The sequence below is a fragment of the Oreochromis niloticus genome, linkage group LG10, assembly GCF_001858045.2.
Source record: "Oreochromis niloticus isolate F11D_XX linkage group LG10, O_niloticus_UMD_NMBU, whole genome shotgun sequence".
Taxonomy (NCBI): domain Eukaryota; kingdom Metazoa; phylum Chordata; class Actinopteri; order Cichliformes; family Cichlidae; genus Oreochromis; species Oreochromis niloticus.
The window spans coordinates 364,531-387,102 of NC_031975.2; the positions used below are offsets into that span (position 1 = coordinate 364,531).

General features: G+C 43.2%; 1 protein-coding gene across 1 annotated transcript in view; it reads right to left on the reverse strand.

Annotated features, from left to right (window-relative positions):
* The window catches only part of amot (angiomotin), a 42,923-nt gene that overhangs the window by 12,147 nt on the left and 8,204 nt on the right, over positions 1–22,572 (reverse strand). Inside the window, exons 3-10 of the mRNA XM_019348905.2 lie at positions 21,402–21,461; positions 17,103–17,447; positions 16,452–17,037; positions 13,742–14,348; positions 13,221–13,365; positions 10,105–10,197; positions 8,078–8,223; positions 5,965–6,114 (exon numbers count right to left, since the gene is read on the reverse strand). Of these exons, the coding sequence (XP_019204450.1) occupies positions 5,965–6,114; positions 8,078–8,223; positions 10,105–10,197; positions 13,221–13,365; positions 13,742–14,348; positions 16,452–17,037; positions 17,103–17,447; positions 21,402–21,461 (2,132 nt within the window). The remainder of the gene's footprint in view (positions 1–5,964; positions 6,115–8,077; positions 8,224–10,104; positions 10,198–13,220; positions 13,366–13,741; positions 14,349–16,451; positions 17,038–17,102; positions 17,448–21,401; positions 21,462–22,572) is intronic.

Here is a 22,572-nt window from a genome sequence, read left to right on the forward strand (position 1 = left end):
GGGTGAACAAATGTGTCTTCAGCTTAGTTTTAAAAACCTCCACAGAGCATGCCTGCCGAATATCTTGAGGGAGGTTGTTCCACAGAAACGGGGCACGAAAAGAAAAGGCACGCTCTCCAATTGTCTTTTTTCTGGCTCTAGGAACCTTTAGAAGGCCAGAGTCCTGAGATCGGAGAGCACGGGATGGAACATAAAGATGTAAAAGGTCGGAGAGGTATGTAGGTGCCAATCCGTTTAAAGCCTTGTAGGTGAGCAGCAGGACCTTAAAATCTGCTCGAACCTGACAAGGTAGCCAATGCAGAGAGTTCAGTACAGGGGTAATGTGCTTAAATTTCCCAGTCCTTGTTAAAATGTGAGCAGATGCATTTTGCACCATCTGTAAACCTCTAAAACTTTTCTTTGGTAGCCCAGAAAGAAGAACGTTACAATAATCAATACGTGAAGACACAAATGCATGGATAAGAACCTCTGCAGTGTCGCTTGACAAAACTTGTCTGATTCTGGCTATGTTCCTCAAATGATAAAAGGCAGTCTTTGTTATCTCTTTTACATGAGACTCGAAAGAGAGCACCATGTCGAACCACACGCCCAAGTTTTTTTACCTTGTCCCTGCAATTTATGACATCGTCATCAATTCTCAAGATGAAATTTTGGGACAAGTGCTGAAATCTGTGTGGCCCAATGACCATCAACTCTGTCTTATCAGTATTTAGGAGCAAGAAATTATCCAATAACCAGCCCTTAATTGCAGATAGACAAGATTCTAGTTTAGAGACTTCAGCACAATTTCCAATGGTTAAAGGAACATAAAGCTGCAGGTCATCAGCGTAACAATGAAAGGTTACATTAAAAGAACGTAAAAGAACACCAAGAGGCAGCAGGTACATAGAAAACAGCAATGGTCCAAGTACAGAGCCCTGAGGGACCCCGTGCCTCACTGCACAGGTCTCGGAGAGATCATTTTTAAAACTAACAGTCTGAGACCTCCCAGACAGGTAAGATCTCAGCCACGATAAAACATTTCCTGTAATTCCAATAAAATGTTCAAGCCTATCCAATAAAATACAGTGATCCACAGTGTCAAACACAGCACTTAGATCCAGCAGTAATAAAACTGAAGTGCGATCGTTGTCTGCATTTACCAGCAGATCATTTACCACTTTTACTAAAGCGGTTTCTGTGGAGTGATTTGGACTAAAAGCAGACTGAAATGGTTCAAACAGATTGCTTGTTGACAAATGCTCAGTGAGCTGCTTAAAAACCACTTTTTCAAAGACTTTAGATAAAAAAGACAGATGTGAGATGGGTCTATAGTTTGCGACCATGTCAACAACCAGTCCAGGCTTTTTCAAGATTGGCACTACCACAGCTGATTTAAAACATTCAGGGAAGACTCCGGTCATCAATGAAGTATTTAAAAGAAACAGAATGTAGGGTCCTAATGCTGACCACAGTTCCTTTATAGCCCAGGCTGGTAAAGGATCCAAAGAACAGGTTGTACATCGAGCTGCTTTTACAACCTTAGTTAATCCAGACAGAGAAATAACCTTGAAGTCAGAGAACAGTTTATCAGCTCCAGCAGGCAAAGCAGCCAAGTAGTCTAATGAACAGCTTGAGGAGGGAGTAATCTGATTCCTAAGTGTTTCAGCCCTGTCTCTGAAAAACGTAAGAAAGTCATGAGCTATCAAATTAGAACAGCAGAGAGTTGATTTACTCTCTGTAAGTTGCGACACTGTGTTGAATAAGAGTTTTGAGTTATGTTTATGACTCATGATGAGATTTGAGAAATAATTTGCTTTCGCTGTCGACATCGCTGATTGAAGAGAAGATAATGAGTCCTTCCAAGCCTGGAGAAATACTTCTAGTCTGGAAGATCTCCAGTGACGCTCTGCTTTTCTACAAATTCTTCTCAAGTTCAAGAGCTCCTCATTTAACCAAGGCATAGGGTTCCTTTTTTGACATTTTATATACAGGCACATGGGTCAATACATGAGCGGGGCACAGAAAGGGATTGGCAAGAATACCAGAGGCGCAAAACACCAGCTACTGGTAGACAGAACAGTCAACCGAGACTGCAAGACCAGACTGACCAACCTGTGCACAGCCTGGATTGATTACAAGAAGGCCTATGACTCAATGCCCCACAGCTGGATACTGGAATGCCTAGAACTGTACAAGATCAACAGGACCCTAAGAGCCTTCATCAGGAACTCAATGGGGATGTGGCGTACAACACTAGAGGCCAACTCCAAGCCCATAGCACAAGTCACCATCAAGTGCGGGATCTACCAAGGAGATGCTCTGTCCCCACTGCTGTTCTGCATAGGCCTGAACCCCCTCAGTGAGATCATTGACAAGACTGGCTACGGATACCGACTACGGAACGGATTCTTGGATGTTCGTTGTCTCATCCTGGACTGTGGTGCTGACACTCACCAGTCCCCGGCCCCCTTCCTTCCGCTTAGTGTACAGCCTCAGGGTGCTGGACTTGGGGTGAAACCCTCCATGCATGGTAAGGAGCTTTCTTGTCTTTATGTCAGTGGCTTCTATCTCCTCCTTTGGCCAGCCTATTACCCCAGCAGGGTACCTGATTACGGGCAGGGCGTAGGTGTTGATAGCCCGGATCTTGTTCTTACTGTTCAGCTGACTCCTTAGGACTTGCCTGACCCTCTGCAGGTACTTGGTGGTTGCAGCTTTCCTAGCGGCCTCTTCATGGTTCCCATTCGCCTGCGGGATCCCCAGGTACTTGTAACTGTCCTCTATGTCTGCAATGTTGCCTTCTGGTAATTCAATCCCCTCAGTTCTGACTCCCTTCCCTCTCTTTGTTACCATCCGACTACACTTCTCCAGCCCGAATGACATCCCGATGTCATTGCTGTATATCCTGGTAGTGTGGATCGGTGAATCAATGTCTTGTTCACTCTTGGCATACAACTTGATGTCATCCATGTACAGGAGGTGGCTGACAACTGCTCCGTTCCATAGTCGGTATCCATAGCCAGTCTTGTTAATGATCTCACTGAGGGGGTTCAGGCCTATGCAGAACAGCAGTGGGGACAGAGCATCGCCTTGGTAGATCCCGCACTTGATGGTGACTTGTGCTATGGGCTTGGAGTTGGCCTCTAGTGTTGTACGCCACATCCCCATTGAGTTCCTGTACTCTTATTGTTCCCTTGCCACTGAGAGTACACCTTTGCTGGTTCTGTGGAGAACAGCTGGTTTATTCTCCTGCCTTCTATCTCTCTGGTGTACCTCCTCAAGCGGCTGGCCAAGGCTGTGAGTCTTTGCTTGGCAGTTTCCAAGGCCTCAGGTATGAACAGCTTGCTGTATTTTTTATGCACCTTCTTTGTCGCACCTTTCTGCAACTCCGTTAGTTGGCTAACCTCCCTCCGTGCTACTTTGATCTTGCCCTCTAGCCACCTCCTCCATGGAGGGTACTGCTCCTTGTGGCTGTTCAACTTATAGTCAAGCATCTCACTGATCACTGCTGCCGTATTATAGATCAGCTTGTTAGTCTCGGTAATGGTGGCTGTAGGTATCATCCGTAGTGCTGCATTAACATCATCTAGCAGACCTTCTGAGGGTACTTCATGTAATCTTGGTATCCATCCATCCATCCATCCATCCATCCATCCATCCATCCATCCACATATACACACACACTCTACTGGTCAAAAGTTTTAGAAGACCCCAATATTTCCAGTTTTTCATTGAAAATTATACAGTTTAATGTTCCATTGCACTCTGAAATGAAAGCACGGTACAAATAAGCAACTGCAGTGAAAAAATACATCATGGAATCAGTTTATAGACCAAAGTCTATTCTAACCTTTGACTCATCAGAGCAGCCTCCTTTGGCAGATATAACAGCTGAACACAGCCGTGGCATTCTTTCCCAAACCAGCTCGATGGGGTTTTAGTCTGGAGACTGTGCTGGACACCTCCATGTTTCCAAGCTCACCATCTTGTTCTTTTTTCCTGGGGTAGTTCTGGCACAGCTTGGTCTTATGCTGTGGGTCATTATCTTGCTGTAGGATGAACCCCTGACCGAGCAGAGGCTACTGCATGGTGCTGCTGAATGCTGTGGAAGCTGTTTTGGTTCAGGGTGCCTCTCACTCTGTACGAGTCACCGACCCTGGATCCAGCAAACAGCCCCAGACCGTCACACTTCCTCCTCCATGTTTGACAGTTGATGCCACAAACCTTGGAACCATCCTTTCACCTACTCCACGGCGTACAAAGATCCTGCGTGATGAACTGAAGATTTCAAATGTTGATCCATCAGTCCATAAAACCTTCTTTTAGTCTTCAGTAGTCCAATGTTTCATGACCCAGACAAGCCTCTTTGTCTTATTCTGACGTCTGGCTTTCTTGCTGCAGCTCGTCCTGTCAGACCTGCAGCTCGAAGTCTTCTCTCAGTTGAAATTGAGACTTGCTTACTACGACCACTATTACTCTGTGCTTGAAGCTGTTGTCCTGTGAGCCGCCGATCACACAAGCTGTTAACTCTCAGAAACTTGTCCTCTGATTCAGTCGTGTCTTTGGGTCTGCAGACCTCTTCCTGTCACAGTTTGTTTCTGAGCCTTTCATGCTGAAGGAAACTGTGCTCACTGACACTTTGACTTTCTTTGCAGTCTCTCTATAGGACAGACCTACATTTATAAGTGTTATGATGGTCTCTCTTCTATTGTTAATCGCCTTTTTCTCACCATTTCTGTAGCAACACACTACTTTCTGCAGTACAATACTGTTCAACTGATGCTCACGAGGGCACATCAGGGTGTTCCAACACTGCTTTTATGCAGACAGAGGGGGCTGGAAGTAATCCAGAGAAGTTGGAACACCTGTAGGAATTAGTAGCACCAGCTTTCAAGGCTGGATCAACCTCCATTGTTGCAGAACAGCTTTAAATTGTTAACCTATTTTTTGTTCCCTGAAAAAGGCCATTTTCTGAAATCTACATTATTTTACCTTTTTACCATTTCAAGCTATTCATTGGATTTGAACAACTTGAACTGAAATAAATAACTGGAAAAATTGGGGTTGTCTAAATCTTTTGACTGTGGGCGGTCTATTCTTCAAGCTCGGGTCCTCTACCAGAGGCCTGGGAGCTTGAGGGTCCTGTGCAGTATCTTAGCTGTTCCTAGGAATGAGCTCTTCTGGACAGAGATGTTGTTCCTGGGATCTGCTGGAGCCACTCGCCTAGCTTGGGAATCACTGCACTGAGTGCTCTGATTACCGCTGGGACCACTGTTACCTTCACCCTCCACATCCTCTCTCGAGCTCTTCTCTGAGCCCTTGGTATTTCTCCAGCTTCTCGTGTTCCTTCTTCCTGATGTTGTTGTCATTCAGTATCGCTACATCGCTCACTACGGCCGTCTTCCTCTGCTTGTCCAACACCACTATGTCCGGTTGGTTAGCCAACCAAGATCCTGTGGGTTGGAAGTCCAATCTCGCTCATATCTGAGGTATGTGTGTATAACACACATGTGTAGATTTAGTATTTAACAGGCTTACTGAAATTTATAATATCCTGTACAAAAGCCAACGTTGCTCATGACAGCTTGAAGATGTCTCGAGCAAACTGTAAATGCGCTTGAACATGCTTTTATTTTTAGCAATGGAATCTTGCGTGGTATGGGTTACATTTTATTTTAGAAAATTGTACCTGCTGATTGCAGGACCACTTGTAGCTCTCCACAAGCGGTCCTTGGCTCTTGGACTAAATATTTTCACTCTTGTTAAGTATTTCTTAACCTTTTTAAAGTATTTGTTCTGTATTACAGCTGATAACCAAATGGCATAGTTCACCATTAAACAATTGCTCAATTATGCACCTTTATGACTGGAAGATCTTCATCTTCCAGTCATAAAGGTGCATAATAAAGTGGTAACAAATTGGTGGTAACAAATTACCCAGAATTCAGCAGGTAGGATAGGGAGTCAGCATATGTGGTATGTTACCTGTTGCATACGGAGTGACTCCAGCTCTCTTTCCAGTCTTGTACGAAGTCGGTGTTCAAGCTGTTCTCGCTTCTCACAGGCTGCCTGGAGTTGAGCCAGAGCCTGCTGCATCCTCTCCACCTTCTCTACGTAAACCTGCTTTTTCTTCAGCTGTGGATGCACACACGCACACACACACACACACACACACACACACACACACACATTATATTCCACTACTATTACAACCCTGTAATACTTTAAATTCTCATTCCATGCATCATTATGCTTAGCTGCACAGTCTGATCCTCTCAGTGATTTACATGAAACAATTATTCCAATCATATGACATCACTGAATCTCTAAGCAAATGTCAATCTGATAGATACACAGCCCATAATGTGGGAGCTCACCATTGACTGCAAACTGCTGCTGCAGATGAATATGTCACTAATGTGCAAAACCAGGAAAAGGAGGAATGCATGACATAGCAGCTCACTCCTGATCCATCACAGTTTACAGGTTTGTTTATTGTGTGTGAAGCACAGAAACACAGTGATACGTGTTCTTGTTGCTGGTTGGCTGTAGTGCACAATCCAATGAGAACTAAAATCCAGTGAGAAAGTGGACATCATCATCATCATCATCAGTAACCAATGTCATAAAAAGCAGGAAAATACTTGAATGCATGAGCATGTCATAGCAGTGGCTGTGACACTCGTGCTCATGTTAGTATAATGCTAACATGAGTGCAGCTGGGGTCCTCTGAAAGCCCACAGTAACAACAGAAATTCAGTTTAAAATTATGAGTTTGTTAAGTTACATATTTATAGAAATGTATTTATTTATATAAAAAGTGAATTAAAACTGGTAATAGGAGCTGGTTAGTTTGTGAGATCGCTCATTACTCTGACCTAAAGTCACTGCTCTTGTAGGGAAGTTTGTGCCCCAGTGGCTGGTGGCTCACACAGTGGCCTGGTAGCATTAGCCATTGATAGCCAACAGCCTGTGATGGGTATGTTTTCTGAATAAAACGTTTAAGGAAATAAACCACTCTCTCTCGTATCCTGATTGGGTGGGCCTCATCGGAGTTTCTCAACCACAACACTTTTGAATTTGAGAACGGCCACGCCTTTGTAACAGGGGAGTCAGCCAGCAGAGCCACTCCCTCCACGGTCAGGACCAATGAGATCATGAGCAGCTCCTGACAGGATAGAAGGTCCTTATTTATCATTTTGTGCCTGCAAAACTTCTCATGTTTGAGGTGAATATTTCTCCGTAATCACGAGCAAACGGTCTGTGAAATTTGTGTGTGAATGTGTGAAAATGGAAAGAGTGCTCATAAAACGTGTTCAAGGTCAAATGTTAACCTTGAACATGTTACTCATTACATGAGCTCTGAATATTACCAGGCTGTGTTCAGAGTGTGACCATAACCTGTCACGTTCTCAGAAACTCTTTTGTTTAGCTACACAAGCTTTATAGCTTTTTATGCACCGTATTTAAGCTACAGCTTAGCAACACTCCCACATGAAGGTCAGCTGTAAATGTACGGCACAGTTACTGGAGTCTGTATACATTCTGTTTGGATGTTTAACTTTCCCTTTTTTTATTTTCAGCTAGAAGAAAACCTATCAGGAAACCGATCAGTTACATTTGTAGGCTGATCTATTTAATCAATAGAAATAATTCCACTCTGATCGGCATACAAACTCATTCCCAGAGAACTAAACACACCGAACAATCCTAACGTTTACATTTATAAATGACAAACTGCGGCTGTCACATCAGAAACAAACAGGAACATCAGTCTGTACATTTGAGTGACTGCATTTATTTATCTCCTCGCACTGATCTAATGGCAACATGAAGGATCTCCTGCAGAATCTGTGCTTCATTATACTCATACATTATACTTCATTATATTTTTTTTTTTCTCAGAAAAGAATTAAAGGCTGATCTGCACCACTAAACTCACATGTCGTATGTACCATCACCTACAGGTACAGGAGACATTGTGTGTGTGTGGCTAAGCGCGTGTTCTTCATACACAGCCCTAGAAAAGTGTTTACTCAACATTTATAAATGTAATGTGTCTAAATCAGTGACAGCAGCGTAGTCAAAAACGTCATACCTCCTCCTCCAACTTGACGACTTTGGCCTGGGCATTGTTCAGCGCCTGGTCTCGGATCTCGATGTGCCTTCTCTGGTCCTCTGTGGTCGAGCGCAGTGCGTTCAGCTCCATCTCCAGCTTCTCCTTCTCACGCAGCGTTTCTTTGTCTGAGCACACACAGAAGGACATGAAACACTGAACACTTTCCTCACCACAGACATCACTACAGCAGACCTCATATACACACTTAATGACACATAAATGACTGACAGTTAACATTTGATGTCACACTAAACACAATTGTGTCAAACATGGATCAGCCCAACATCTTATATACATTTTATATTTATATAATCGTATATAAAATGATAACTCGTAATTATCACTTTGTTTGTTATGACAGGCTGCACAAGAAAAATATCCAGCTTAAGATAAATTCCTGACATGATACGACTGGTTAGTGTGTGCACTGTCCTCTGATCAGGTGAACTTGGTGTCACAGCTTCACCAAGTGAGGCGACAGCACTGAAGTTTCCTTCATGCTTCCTTATTAGTGATCGTTGGTGTTGTTGCTATGATGTTCACACGAATTTCAAGGACGCACACTGTCAAGCACTGAGAAAACTCAACATGTGAATCTAACGAACATGTTCAAGCGTCCACTAGAAACGTAGTCAGTGAGCGCGAGGCTCCACGTGCACATCTGTCAGCTGACAGTGTTTGCTGGCTCGTTCACAGAGAAACCCAACAAACCCCAAGTAAAGTGGAACAGGAGTCACTACTTGTTTGCACATCCGTCGTTGTCTCTGTGTTCGGATACTCCCCAACTGAGGCAGACACAACAGTAGAAAGCCCCTCCCACAGATAAGGGGCTGATTCAGTACAGCATTAAAGGGACGGTTTCACAACAAAACAGGAACAATACACATTTCTCAACTTCACACAAAGGAGTGATGTCAGTGCATTTTGCAGATTGAGAAAGAAAGGCTGGACACACTTTGATATAAACCCTGTCAGCGTGAAACCTACGACAGCAAAAAGAACAAGAGACAGGTCTCAGACAAACAAGCTTTAGATGAAGTCCACATAACGTCCCAAACAAGAATAATAACACTTCTCAAATCTCAAGATAATCAGTTTACACATAAACTGCTTGACGTAAGAATCATCCTGACAGTTAGTTAGACAATAAATAAAATGAGGAAGGTTCACAGAATTTGTGAGGCTGTCTCTGATGTGCCAGGTTGAATGTCACAGTTTGTATAATGTTCTTAATTATTTTGAAGTTAATTGTGAGTCCAGAAACCCCAAAAGTAAAAAAACAAAATAAAAACTTAGCAGGTCGAGTTTCTGCCCCTGAATAATCACCTTGCTCTACTTTCTAATATCCAAACAGGGAACGCCAGGAATGCTGTAAGAGTTCTGAGACTTTCAGCATTGTTTGCTGTAATTCTTGTGCTGCCTGTTAGTCATCTCAGCTGGAGTAGACTAAATTTCTTTTATTTAATGCCGAGTCCTTTATGAGATGATTAAAGGTAGCCGCCATTAAAATCTGGTGACCTGCAGCATTGCTGTGTGAGCTCCATGGACTGCTAAAAATAATGTTGAATGAGTGAAAGCTGAGTGTGTTTGTGGCACCGATGAAGTTTAAAACACTGCTTTCACATCAGGGACATACGGATGGTTTGACCACCAGCCAGGGTCCGCAGGTTACGGCCCTTCGTTTGAACTGTTTGATGAAAGAAACATACTGATACAGGCTGATCATAGAAAATAATCTGACAGGCTCACCTACATAAAACAGCTGTGTGTCAGACACAGTCTGGCCAGCTCAACTAGAAAGTCGTCCCGACATAAAAGAGTTGACAAAACCATTGTGTCTGCTTAGTTTCCATGTGGACACCAACAGGCAACAGTGATGGGCTTCATCCTCTAATAACCTGCATTCTGCTGACAGGTGTTATATTAGAAAATAATAATAACAACAACACATCATTATTCCTAAGGAAGGTTGTTGGTTTGATGCTGGGTCTGTGTGTGGCACTTACTCTGTGTCAGGAGCTGGGAGATGGTTTTGCGGTTGTCCTCCGAGCCGTCACACTCCTTAGCAGCGAGCTGCTTATTAGCGGTTTCCATGCGCTCTTAAAAACAACAGCACATAACACAAGATCTTGGTGCCTGGGCATACACACATACAGCACAATGCATTTCAATTAGGGCTGCACGATTTTGCATAAAATGAGAATCACGATTTTTTTGCTTAGAATTGAGATCACGATTCTCTCACAATTTTCTTTTCCAGTATAAATATTTATTGCACTTATTAACTGCACATCAACTTCGTAACAGTTGAGACTGAACATAAAAACAAGAAATGTCTCACATTTTGTCGTTGCCGCAAAATGTTGTACTGCTTGTAATTCCGTCTCCACCGTTGCTCGACACTGCGTGTATAGAGCAGGTAGTGCAATGTTTGAAAAATAGTTGCAGGACGGCACTGTGTAACGTTTTGTCTAGGGTGTTGATCATTTTCCTAAATCCCTCGTTTTGCACAGTGTTGATGGGAGCCATGTCTTTAGCCAGGTGATAAGTGATCGCCTCCGTAATTTCTTTGTGCCTGCGGGAGTTCGACGGCTATGGGGAAGCGCTGTATAAGGTTCCCGTTATTGATGTGGTTGACCGGGACGGATTTTCTCCTGTCACTTTCTTGGCCTTTATAGCTTCATCATCTCTCACGTGCTCTCCGTTGTTGTTTCCCTGCCAGCTGGCTTCTGTATCACGTGGTATAAGGCTCCGCCCTTGTCATTTGTTGAGCAGGAAGAGTGAGCGCTTGTTTTCATGCAGATTATGTCCTCGGATCAAAATGCGGCACAATCGTCGTTGTCGTCTTTTTTTTTTTTTTTTTAAATCGTTGTCATTTGGAAATGAGATCGCACATAAGTATGAATTGAGATCGCGATTTTCTAACGATTAATTGTGCAGCCCTAATTTCAATGACGCTGGTATGGCGTTATCATTGTGCCTCTATTCCTCTATTGTACCTCTCTTCATAAGTGAAGCCAACAAACGTGGCGTTCCCACAGCCTTAGTGAGCCTGGATGCTGAGGGTTTCAACTAGACTTTGATTAGACGTATACCAGCGTTGTGTCATGAGCCAGTGGCTGGAATGAAAATAAATGTGACAGCTAGCTCTGAGCTCTCCACGGGAACAGGTCAGGTCTGTTTACACCCTGAGCCTCTGGCCCAATATATGAGACAAAGCAATGAGCTGATAGCACAGGAAGAACAAAGAACGCAGACAATATCGTACTATACCTTCAAAACCCAGTTGACACATTCTTCAAGCTCTGGACCATCTTAGAAGAGTTTAGAGAAAAATCTGGATGTAAATTAAATATTTCTAAGACTCAAATATTGTGCAGGAACGATTGAATTCATCAGACAGAAGTACAAACTTAAATGGGATTTGGCAGCCCGTCTAACAAGAGGACTAAACACACTGTATGAGACCAAAGACAGCAGGATTAATGATGCGATGCAAAAGGATTGAACCAAACTGGCACCCTCAGTCTATGCCTGCACTCAATTTGCCAAACGGACAAAATGTACACATATCTGAGGGATCCAAATCCTGTTGTCACGGCAACATTAAAGGTCTGGTGGGATCTGGTAGTCAAACACAAAATCAAGGTAGATTGTAAAATACTGATTTGGTCCTCACATTCTCCAGAACTGGTGGACTGGATAGTACAGAAGGACTGGGGAACCACAGCAGTATGTACATGAACTGTACACTCATGTGTTTAAGTCCTCTGAGAAGCTCAGGCAGGAGTTTGAGCTGGATAGTTCTGACTTACTTAGGATATGTTTTATAACACTGAGATCAGAAGCATCTCCCTCAGGAGGGCAGTGAGTTAATAGAAATGCTCATTGTATATAAAACAAAAATGGGAATCAGAATGGAAGACTGAACTATCACCGGATGATTGGCATTCCTTCTGCCTGTTCCAACACACCTCCACTTGGACAATGGAGAGAATTTGACTCACAGTTTTTGGAAATGTGAAAAGGTTCAATCTTTCTGGGAAATGTTACAAAATACTCCCAGATTTCTTATCTCCAGAAGTCATTCATGGTGAGGACATTTACCTGTTTAAAGTGATGAAAGTTGTTACACCAAACTGGCTTCAAAGTGATCCTTTGAAACTGGAGCAAAGGCGAGACATGGAGGAAATTCCCACAACAGAAGAAGTGGAATCTTTCTGAGGCTCGCCCAAATGTAGACATTCTTTGTTGTTTACGTAGCACCACACAAGTTGGGTGGGGCTTTGGTTTTGTCATTTGTCCTCCCACATCCCGCTACGTTTTCCTTTATTCCCTCAATTTATTGTAAATGTTTGAGGAAAATGGAAAAAATAAAGTTAAAAACAGTGGCTGTATCCCCACACACTCCAGAATTCCCCCTGTTACATCCATCAGCTGCAGTGACCTGATTCCACTGGCTGCTATGTATGCTTACGGCCTCCAGGACTCATGAGCTGTTCTTTTCCTTTCCCAAGAGGTTTTTTTTTTTCAGAATGGGAAGACACTTTCAGATCTTTAATTAGATTTCTTCTAGTTTATAATAACTGGAACATGTGCTAACTCTCTTTATTTATACTCATGAAAGTGTTGCTTTCATGAAGAAAGTAAAGTTAAAATGTCAGACCTACCTCCCCAAGAACGGGCAAAGCTAGATGCTGTGAAGGGTTTTGTTTGGGGTTTTTTTAATCGAGGGAAAAATCTGCAGTCATTGACACCAAAATGCTTGGAAGCGGCTGAGCCGGGATGGGGATTCCTTCTTTTTAAAAATATTCCAGACAGTCTACAGAGCTTGTTGGACTTTAAGTTTTTTCAAGACATTTCACCTCATAAAAATGAAATAAATAAATAAGTAATATACAGTTACACATTTAAGTCACAGTCTCACAGTGTGGGGGCAAAACGCTTGGAAGTGGCTGAGCCAGGACTTGGATCTGTCCTTTTGGGGACAGATCCAAGTCCATCCACCCGATCCCATATTTCTGTAAACGCTGGGAGCTGAGACGAGGTACAGTTGTTACAGGTCACCATTACATTTGAAGTCATTTAAGGAATGTTGGTCATGTTCGTCACGGTTTCTCACCTCTGAGGTCTCTGTTGAAGTCATGCAGCCGGCGCACCTCCAGCTCCAACTTGTTCCTCATAGTTTTCTCCAGGGCCTCCCTCTTGGAGGAAGACTTTGCCAGGTTTTCATAGGCCTCTGAGACCAGCTGGATCTCCATTTCCAGCTGTTCACAGACACAGAAAGAGTGAAACTGATTTTCCATTTCTCCATGTATACCAATTACTGGTCAAAACTGGCCTTAACAACAGCATCACTATTCTGTTGTCTGTTAGCACTTTGAAACACATTTCAACCAAACCGTTCAGGAATGCTTGAAGAAAAACAGAGTGTAACTAAAAACATCTTCTTCTTCTTCACACATTGCTACACTTGTCTTGCTGTTAGGCTGAACGTGTCAGCATCAGGTTTGAAGGAGTACTCTGGTTTCAAACAGGTCAAAGGTCATGTTGAACACTAACATCTGAAACTTAGTGGGCAACACTGTCTGCACATGTGCTTGTGTATCTAACTCACAAACAGATGACTGCTAAACTTCTTACCTTGTGCAATTTAGTGACTTTCTCGCGACAGGACTCCATTTCCTGCCTCAACATCCTGTTTTCGTCTGTCAGCGTATCTACCATCTGCTGGGCACGGGCCATCATTGCAAAGGGCTCCCCCTGCAGGTGAGTGTAGGACTGTGACAGGGGATAAGGTCCAGAATGGACCGACAGCTGCGGTTGGGAAGGTCCTTGGAATGGCGGCTGCTGCTGCTGCTGATGCTGCTGCTGCTGATGATGATACAGATGGGGAGGCTGCTGCTGATGATGATGATGATGGTGCATCCTTGGTGTGGAGCCATAGGGATCTGGACAAAAACCATGACTCCTCTGTGGTGCTGGGTGAAGCGACCCTGAGGTAAAAGACTCTGCTAATTGGAGGGAGCCGGTACTATGTGGACTACGAGGGCTCGCCGTGAGTAAGGGCTCTCCGTGGTTCTGGGGTTGCTGATGAGGGAAGGAAGGATGAGAGGAGTGGGAGGCACTAAGAATGCTGCTAAGGTTTGAGGACTGGGTGCGCGATAAAGAGCCCACTGAGGTGACAGAGGAGGTGGGACTGTGCTGTTGAAGGGGTCGCTGGGTGTGAACTAAGCCTTCCTTACTGGACCTGAAGAAAGCATGGTGACAAATCTGTAAGTCAGTTGTTTTTGCACACTGTTGAACTTTTATTAGCATAGAGTTCGCTGAAATAAACACAGCATGTATCCACAGCTATTTTATTGTCATTTTTTATTTTCATTTGAGCCCAAATGATTTGCTCCAATCACATTTTAACAGTAAACAGAGCAGCGCCTTTCTAGTCTTGCTGACCACACAAAAGCTCACATTTAACCCACACACACAGTGGGACCTGCCACACACACACACACAGTGGGACCTGCTGCCATGTGGGACCTGCCACACACACACACACACACACACACACACACACACACACACACACACAGGGACCTGCCATGTTTGCAGAAGTCACACACAGAGGTAGAAACATGTTGCTATTTAAGGGTACAGGACAAATTCACTGCATTGAGATTTCTGGTTGAGACTGTTTCTTCTTTGTAAGTGGGCAAACTTCAAATTTCAGCAGGAGGTCAAATAATGATTTCCCCCAGCATGCACACTACATGTATTTACATACAGACTAAGGCTTTTTACCACATGTCCTCTCTGATTCATTGGTTTGTCTGCTTAGGTGATGTGTGACTTGTTTCTGAGTAACATGGGAACACACCAGCTTCAGCTGAGTTTGTTCAGAAAATATCTTTTGTCTTCAAAAGGAATGGCATCAGACCACAGCAGGTCATGTCGTAGCACGTCCTGCCCTGACAATTAAAGTCTGGTTGTATTCATGACTGTTTAAATCCAGTTTGCTCTGAGGTAAGTGCTAAACAGGCCCAACAGGATCCGTCTTTGCATCCAAGAAATTAGGGTTGGTTTTTGTTTTTCTACCTTCTGCTTGGAGAATTTTTACCTTAATGAAAACTAAAATCTTGTTTTTTACCGACGGATAATTGTTTATTTGACTTTAATTTAGCTGTGGAATTGAAAGCACAGCTGCATGGTTAGCACAGGAGTGCTGAATAATCCCAAACTAGAGGTTTCTGATCCATTTAACAGCTGAGTAGAGCCAAGTGTTGTGCTAAAGAACTGTTTGAACTATTACCGTCAGGCCGACGGTACAGGTCACATAAAACCAGGACAAACAGATTCAGGGATAGCTTCTTTCCCAGAGCTATCACCGTAGTAAATAAGCACAAAAACAATTGAACCTGCTTAACTATACCATATTGTCACTGTCACTATATTATGCTGCTACTCATACTGCAATACTGTCATTATATTAATGCTGCTATCCTGTAAATATCATACTTACTTTTGTTGAGTACTTACGTTTGTTTTATTGTACCTTTTATATTTTACATTTATATTTATTATTGCATTTTGCACCAAGGGAGTGGCACTCCAATTTCGTTGTACCCTGTACAATGACAATAAAGGCTATTCTATTCTATTCTATTCTAAAGGAAGGAAGGACTCGGATACCTTGAGGTAGAGACCAAGTGTATGAACGCACACACACAAACACACACAGCTGTACTTCTAATTTATTTGTTGAACACACTAAGTAATAACTCAGTGTAAGCTGAGAAAAGTAAATCAGTCTCAGCTCATCAATATTTCTGGGACATCTTGATCAACACCTGTTCAGCTCACACACACCGCAGCTCCACGCTTCGAAGCTGCCATTCCCAAACCTAAAACGGATCTTTTTCCAATCATTCTGGTGCTGACTGACATGGGAGTGCTAGGCCACTGTCCTCGTGCACTGCTGCCCTCGCATGCTTCTGTAAAAACTCCCTCCACCATACTACACAGTTGGGTTGTGTAGTATTAGGATATTTTGGTGCACTTTTATTTTTCCTCTAAAAAAAATGTTTGCCGAAAGGTTAAACTTGTGTTTGAGCTGTAAACAGCACAGAGTCACAGCAGAGCTGGAGAACACCAAGGTTTTTGATGAACAAGGAAAAGACCACTTGTGACTTTTTGAGATCCGGGTATGGCTCAACAACCAGTACTTTAACCAATACTAAACCTTTATTGGAATAGTAACTACTGTAGAAGTCTGTTTTCCAGCCTACTGAACACAAGTGTGCTGAAAGTTTTAGCTCATTCGTATTTTCCTATGAGTGCGTAAGTGCATGCTCCTTACCTGAATGAGCCGTACTCTGGTGGGGGTTGGTATCGGACATGAGGCACTTCCCTGGAGTGTTCCCTTCCTCTTTGCTCCTGGTAAAAATGGCCTCCTGACTCCTGCTGCTTGGTAGGAGAACCCATACCTTTGAACGGGTAGTCAGGAGGTGGGCCACGATGCTGCGTCTTGTATAAGTCACCAGCTGGCCCTGGAGGGGGCAGCTGGGGAGAAAGTGGGGCGCTAGTGACAGGAGCATGAGCTTTCACGCCACTGGTGGCCAATGAGAGCTGCATAAGTCGCTCACTAAGCGACCGAACGTGTCCTTGCTTCAGGTCTTTCAGCCCATCGTCCTGGTGGACCTTCCCCATGCCGCTAACTCGCTGCACCGTGGGGCGCCCCTCAGTACGCACCTTGGCGCTGCTCACCCCTGTGACATAGAAGGCGGCGCCCACAGACGCTTGTAGAGGAGGCTGCTGGGCCTGGTTATTCTGCTGTTGAGGTTGAGGAGGGGGGGCGTGGCCCCGAAAATATTGCGACTGCACTTTGGCCTCTTCATATGTAGGGAGGTCTTCAGAGTTGGGACACTGTCCTTGGCTGCTCCCTCCTCCGCTACTACCTCCTCCCCTCCGCCTCCACTACTCCCACCTCCTCCTCCGGTTCTGGAGGAGCCCAGCTTCTCCAGGCCGCTGTCTGTCTGTAACTCCTGTCCCTGTGGCTCCTGCCGGGCAATGTGGGGGCTCATGGAATGATCATCAGATGGCCCAACCTGTCCCTGCACCGAGTATCCTCCTCCACCTCCCCCTCCTGTTCCACCACTTCCTCCTCCACCTTGTTGTTGCTGGAGCACATAATTCCGGTTCATTTGTTCCTGTAAGAGACGCTGCAGGACTGTGCTGCCGCCACCACCTACACTACTGCTGCTGTTGGAGGACTCCTCGGCTGCGGCCCTCATCTCCACCTCGCGCTGGCCACAAACCTCGTGGAAGGATAAGCTTCGCCCACGGTCGATATTCCCTGAGAGGAGAAGGGAAAGTGCCACAGTGAGCACAGACAGGAATGAGTTCAGTGGGTCAAGAGATCGACAGTCAAAGAAAGAGAAAGTAAAGTTCATATGAGAGAAAAGAAATAACATTCAGGTCAGACAGATGCACAGGAAGCATCCATCACCACCACTGCCCCACGCAAACAACAGAACACAAGTGGAGGAGGAACAATTTCTGAAAAACATTAGAAACCATTCACCCAAGCCAAAGTAAAACGCCAAACCCTCAACCCCCGATCACACGCTCAACTAACTAAGGAGTTAAAACCACAGAAAGAAGACGGCGGTGGCCATCGGGCATTTAATTGTAAACACTGTAAGAGTAACACTGTTACTGTTCACGTGCCCGTCTCACTAAGACACAGAGGTCATTCTCCAATCAACGAGGGCTTTCTGCTCAACCTTATTTGCATTACAATTTCATGGTGCAAACGTTGAACATATACAACGAGGCCTGTGAATGATTTGCTTTCAGATTTCATGCTGGATTGAGCAAATATGACAAATCTTCACACAAAAACAAAAGTATCAGTATACAGACCCGTTCAAATACAACACAATTCTAGAAACACTAATTATAACTTGGAAAATAATCATTATGTGGATATTTTTTTATCTTTTCAAACCCTGGGTCACATCCAAAGTCTTCAATTTGCCTAAAGGTGATATGATCCAAAGTTTGGACGATTCCTATGAAAATGTAACTTCATACTTCAATACGTTTTTTTTTTATTCATTTATTTTTAAGTTTAAAATATGCCATTAAAAATGTAACAATTGCAGATATAAAGTGATATAAAAGAGTAAAAACTGAAAATGGCACAGTCGGGTATTTGCTACCTTCCCTTGTCATTGTAAAGATTCTGAAAACAGTTTCTGAGATTGATTTGCAAATCCTGCAGGACATCCACGAAGGATAGCCGTTACCAGAGCAGTCTGTTTCATCTGCAAGTAGTGTCCCAACATGAAAAGATCATTCCTAATGGGAACACTGTTCACTGCATGACTCACAATCATGTGGTCCTGTACAATATGTTACCAAGGCACCTACTCATTTTGATATATTTACTGACTCAACATCTGGAAGCCTGCTATCCATCTCAGGAAAGACACCAGGGGTCTCCTCCTTTCTCTAGAAATTCGTGGATAAAAGAGGTCCAACACACTCAAGATATGCTCTCCACAGGAAAGCATTAATAATCAGTGTAAAGAAGTAAACATGAGCAGAAAAAAACCATGATCCATAGGTACAAAAAGGTAACAGCACTCCATGATTCATGAAAATCACAGAGCAGGGTCAGCAGATGCTTAAATGCACAGTGTGCAACTTTCTCAGAGTCAGTCACTATAGACATGGCTTTCAGATGAGCGCAAGAAAAGTGTGTTAGAGTTAAACAGGACTTGGGCTCAGCCTCTTAGCTGCAGTCAAACTCTTAATACTTCACCATACCGAGAGATTTTGGGCAATTTCACACCCCCAACAAACCTTACTGTTCCAACAGGACTGCACAACAGTGCACAAAGTCTAAAAACACACTGATGTGGAAGAACCTGATTGGCCAGGACAGAGTCCTGACCTCAACCCAACAGAACATGTTTGGGATGAATTCGAGTGGAGAGTGCGAGCCAGACGTTTTCGTCCAACAGGTCAGTGTCAGTGTCTGACCTTTGGGAAGAACAGTCAAAATTCCAATGAACACACTCTCAAACCTTGTGAAATAGGCTTCTAAGACTTGAAGCTGTTATAGCTTCAAGTCATATTAAACACTATGAATTAAGAATGGGACATCACTCAATTTCATGTGTGAGGGCAGACGAGCAAATACTTTTGGCAATATAGTGTAGCAGGATAGGCACAAGTACCTGGGTATCCCACACTCCAGTGATGTCCATGATGATGCATCAAATACCTGAAGAGGCTTAGACCAGCGCTGAGAAGCCAGACACTGTGCTGGTTGGCAAGGAGCAGAAAACTGCTGTGATAGAAGTGGCAATCACAGATAACAACTCCACCAAGGAGCAGCACAAGAGCCTTGAGAAGTACTAGTTGTTGAGAGAACAACTGAAGCAGGTGTGGAAAGTAAAGTCTAGACGAGTGCCGTTACCTCCCACCTGGGAAAAGTGGCTTTTCCTAGTTGGGGGTTTTCTTGTTTGAATACAACAATCTAATCTCAATATTTCTCACAGTATTTATAATTGGTAAAACATGGAAACTGGTAGTGTCTCTTCTACTTTCTTCTTTTAATTTAATGGTGGTTGGCAGGGAGCTTCCTGGTGCACGGTCACCACGTTCAGGCACAAGTTCTACAAAGCACCAATAAACTGAGGGAAAGTATATCAAAGTATTTGCAGCAAAACGTACACAGTTTTTCTGTTGCATTCAATTGAGTATGGTTTCTACTGACAACACTGAATGTGATCCCTTTTCGATAGAGTAGAGAAAAAAAAATCATTACATCTAGTGCTTTCTGTTATCCTTCTCATTCTCAAGGAGGAAGATGCTTTTTTCCGAAACATCTGTTGGCAAATAAAATGTGAGACAAAAGGAGAAATGAGTTAGTGTTGGTGAGATGCCTGCACTTCAGCAAAATACATATACAAAAAAACAAGAGTTCAAAGTCAAAGTTAGAAACATTTGTATTAAACTTAGTTCATATTAAAGTTCCCGAGCCTGACAGCCTTCCTAAGCTATAACAGTGGCTCAGTCCAATTTAATGTTATTTATACAGCGCCAAATTACAACAACAGTTGTCTCAAGGTGCTTTATATTGTAAGGTAGACCCTACAATAATACATACAGAGGAAAACCCAATAATCATATGACCCCCTATGAGCAAGCACTTTGGCAACAGTGGGAAGGAAAAACTCCCTTTTAACAGGAAGAAACCTCCGGCTTCCTCAGACTGTGGTGCTGTCGTTTTGATTCATTTTACAGAGAATTTTTTGGGAACAAAACTCAAAAAGTACTTCTTATAAAGATGTGTTTTCAGTAGCTACTACAGCTACGTTTTCTATTATTCTAGAATTTAACAGTCAATGTCATTAATGAATATTAAAGCAACACAGAGGCAGCTTTCAATATCACGTACCATCTGGTTGCACTTTGGCATATCTACTTAATATCGAATGGCTGTTTTTTCATGGTTCATTCACACAAGTGTGGATTCTGGCATTTAATTTGAAAGCCTGCTCTTATCAGTGAATTGCTAATGTAACATAAATTAACTTGTAAAAGTCATTTTTCACCCACATGTGACTTTTCACATAAACATGTTTATACTTGAATGAACTAGACTGCATGTTTGTCAGTGTATGTTCTGTCATCCAGGTTATACTAGTTTAAGGAACATGGAAGTGACTGGATTTCTCTCATCCAAGAGGTAGTTCCTCTTGGATGAGAGATGAAATGTTGTCAGGAAACTTAAAGACATCCAGTCACTTTCTTTCAAAGCTCTTTAGACTAGGCTGCGTTTAAACACGACAGAGAATTGCAGCTGTTAGCTGAATAACTTGCTTTGATCAGAGACACAGAAGGGCAATGTCAGCTTTCTATTGGAGGAGAGACTCTAATCTCCCCTCTTCATTAAATCCAAATTGCAGTTGATCATTCGTTTCGTGCCAGATTACACCTTAGTCTAGTGTATTAGTATGAGATCAACTCTCAAAGGTTTCTAGAGCTATCAAAAGTAGAATGGGGAACAGGACGTCTGGTTGCACTGAACTACCGCCTGTCTGTTTTCAAGAAATCTGAAAGCAATAATAATCTAAATCTCAGATTTGGTTAGAGCTGAATCAGGTGACCTTGAATCCTCCTTCAATTATAATGCTATAGGTGGTTGGCAGCTCCTCATAATGGAATGAGTACTCTGAGCTCCACGTAACCGTTTTTCTCTACTTTCTCTTTGCCATCCTCCTTTTCCCCTCACCTCCCACGTGGCCCTGTAGACGGCTGCTTCTCCCAAGCCTGGCTCTGTCAGAGGGCTTTCCTGTTAGAAGGAACATGGTCAAAATGGTGACTTTATGCGGACTCAAAATCAGTGCAGCAGACACCAAAATTCAAGGTAGACTTGTTACATATGTGTGTTATTTTTGTGATTTTCATTTCAATGGATTTTCCTGTTGCAATCTGCATTTTAGTTCGTTTGAAACATTTGACAACACAAGAAGAAAACATTGGTGTACGCATACTGAATGACAGCCAAATCTATTTCCTGTTTAAATACACAAAGGATCTGGAAAATGAACAAATATTGGATGACAAATCCACAAACTGCTCATCTCTGGCATTGAAAGCTTTTCAGGTTTTGGGAAAATATGTTTTAGGCACCAGAAATAAGCATGCATAGTAATTTAACTGCTTTTATTCTTACATAAAATATGCGCACCCATACTCCACTGCAGCACAGACATGTATAGTTTCAGCATACTTCAATATGCAATTGCAAACATGTTTTCTTTAAAGTTTCAAGAGGCAAACTGGCCGTTTCCTCATCAGCAGCAAGTGGTTAGGGTTTGTTGGATCATCCGTTATTGGAGTCAGTGGTCTGTTATTTAGTACAGACTCCACTTCACACATCAGTGTCAGCAAACCTTCATCACTGTTTGATTGTTCTTTCAGTTTAGACCTCAGGAGTTTAACACCCACTGAATTTTCTTTTGCATGACAAAAATCTGGGATCTCTGACCGATTCTACTCTTGGATAGTTTTGTATAGCTCCTGTTCAGCAGCACCTGGGCTGGTGCAGTTTTCTGACCACATGACAGACACCTGACCTCTTCTGCACACAAAGTATCTGATGCCATTTAGACAAGAATCAGTGTTTATTGTGTGCACATTAAAATTGTGCACATTGTACGACAGGTAAGCAGCACACCATATCTTTTTACAGTGCTGCGGCCTTGCTTCAAATCAGCAGTCCAAAGCAATCCACTCCCACATTAGTAACGGGGAGTTAATCGGGTGGAAGTCTGTCTTCTTGGCCAGTTTGTTCCAATGGTTTGCCTTTAGCGTTCCACCAGATTATGCATCCTGACAAAAAGTTCCTCAGCGCCGGGTTAGCAGAAGGAATCCAATATTTCTGTTGCAGGTCTGAGAGC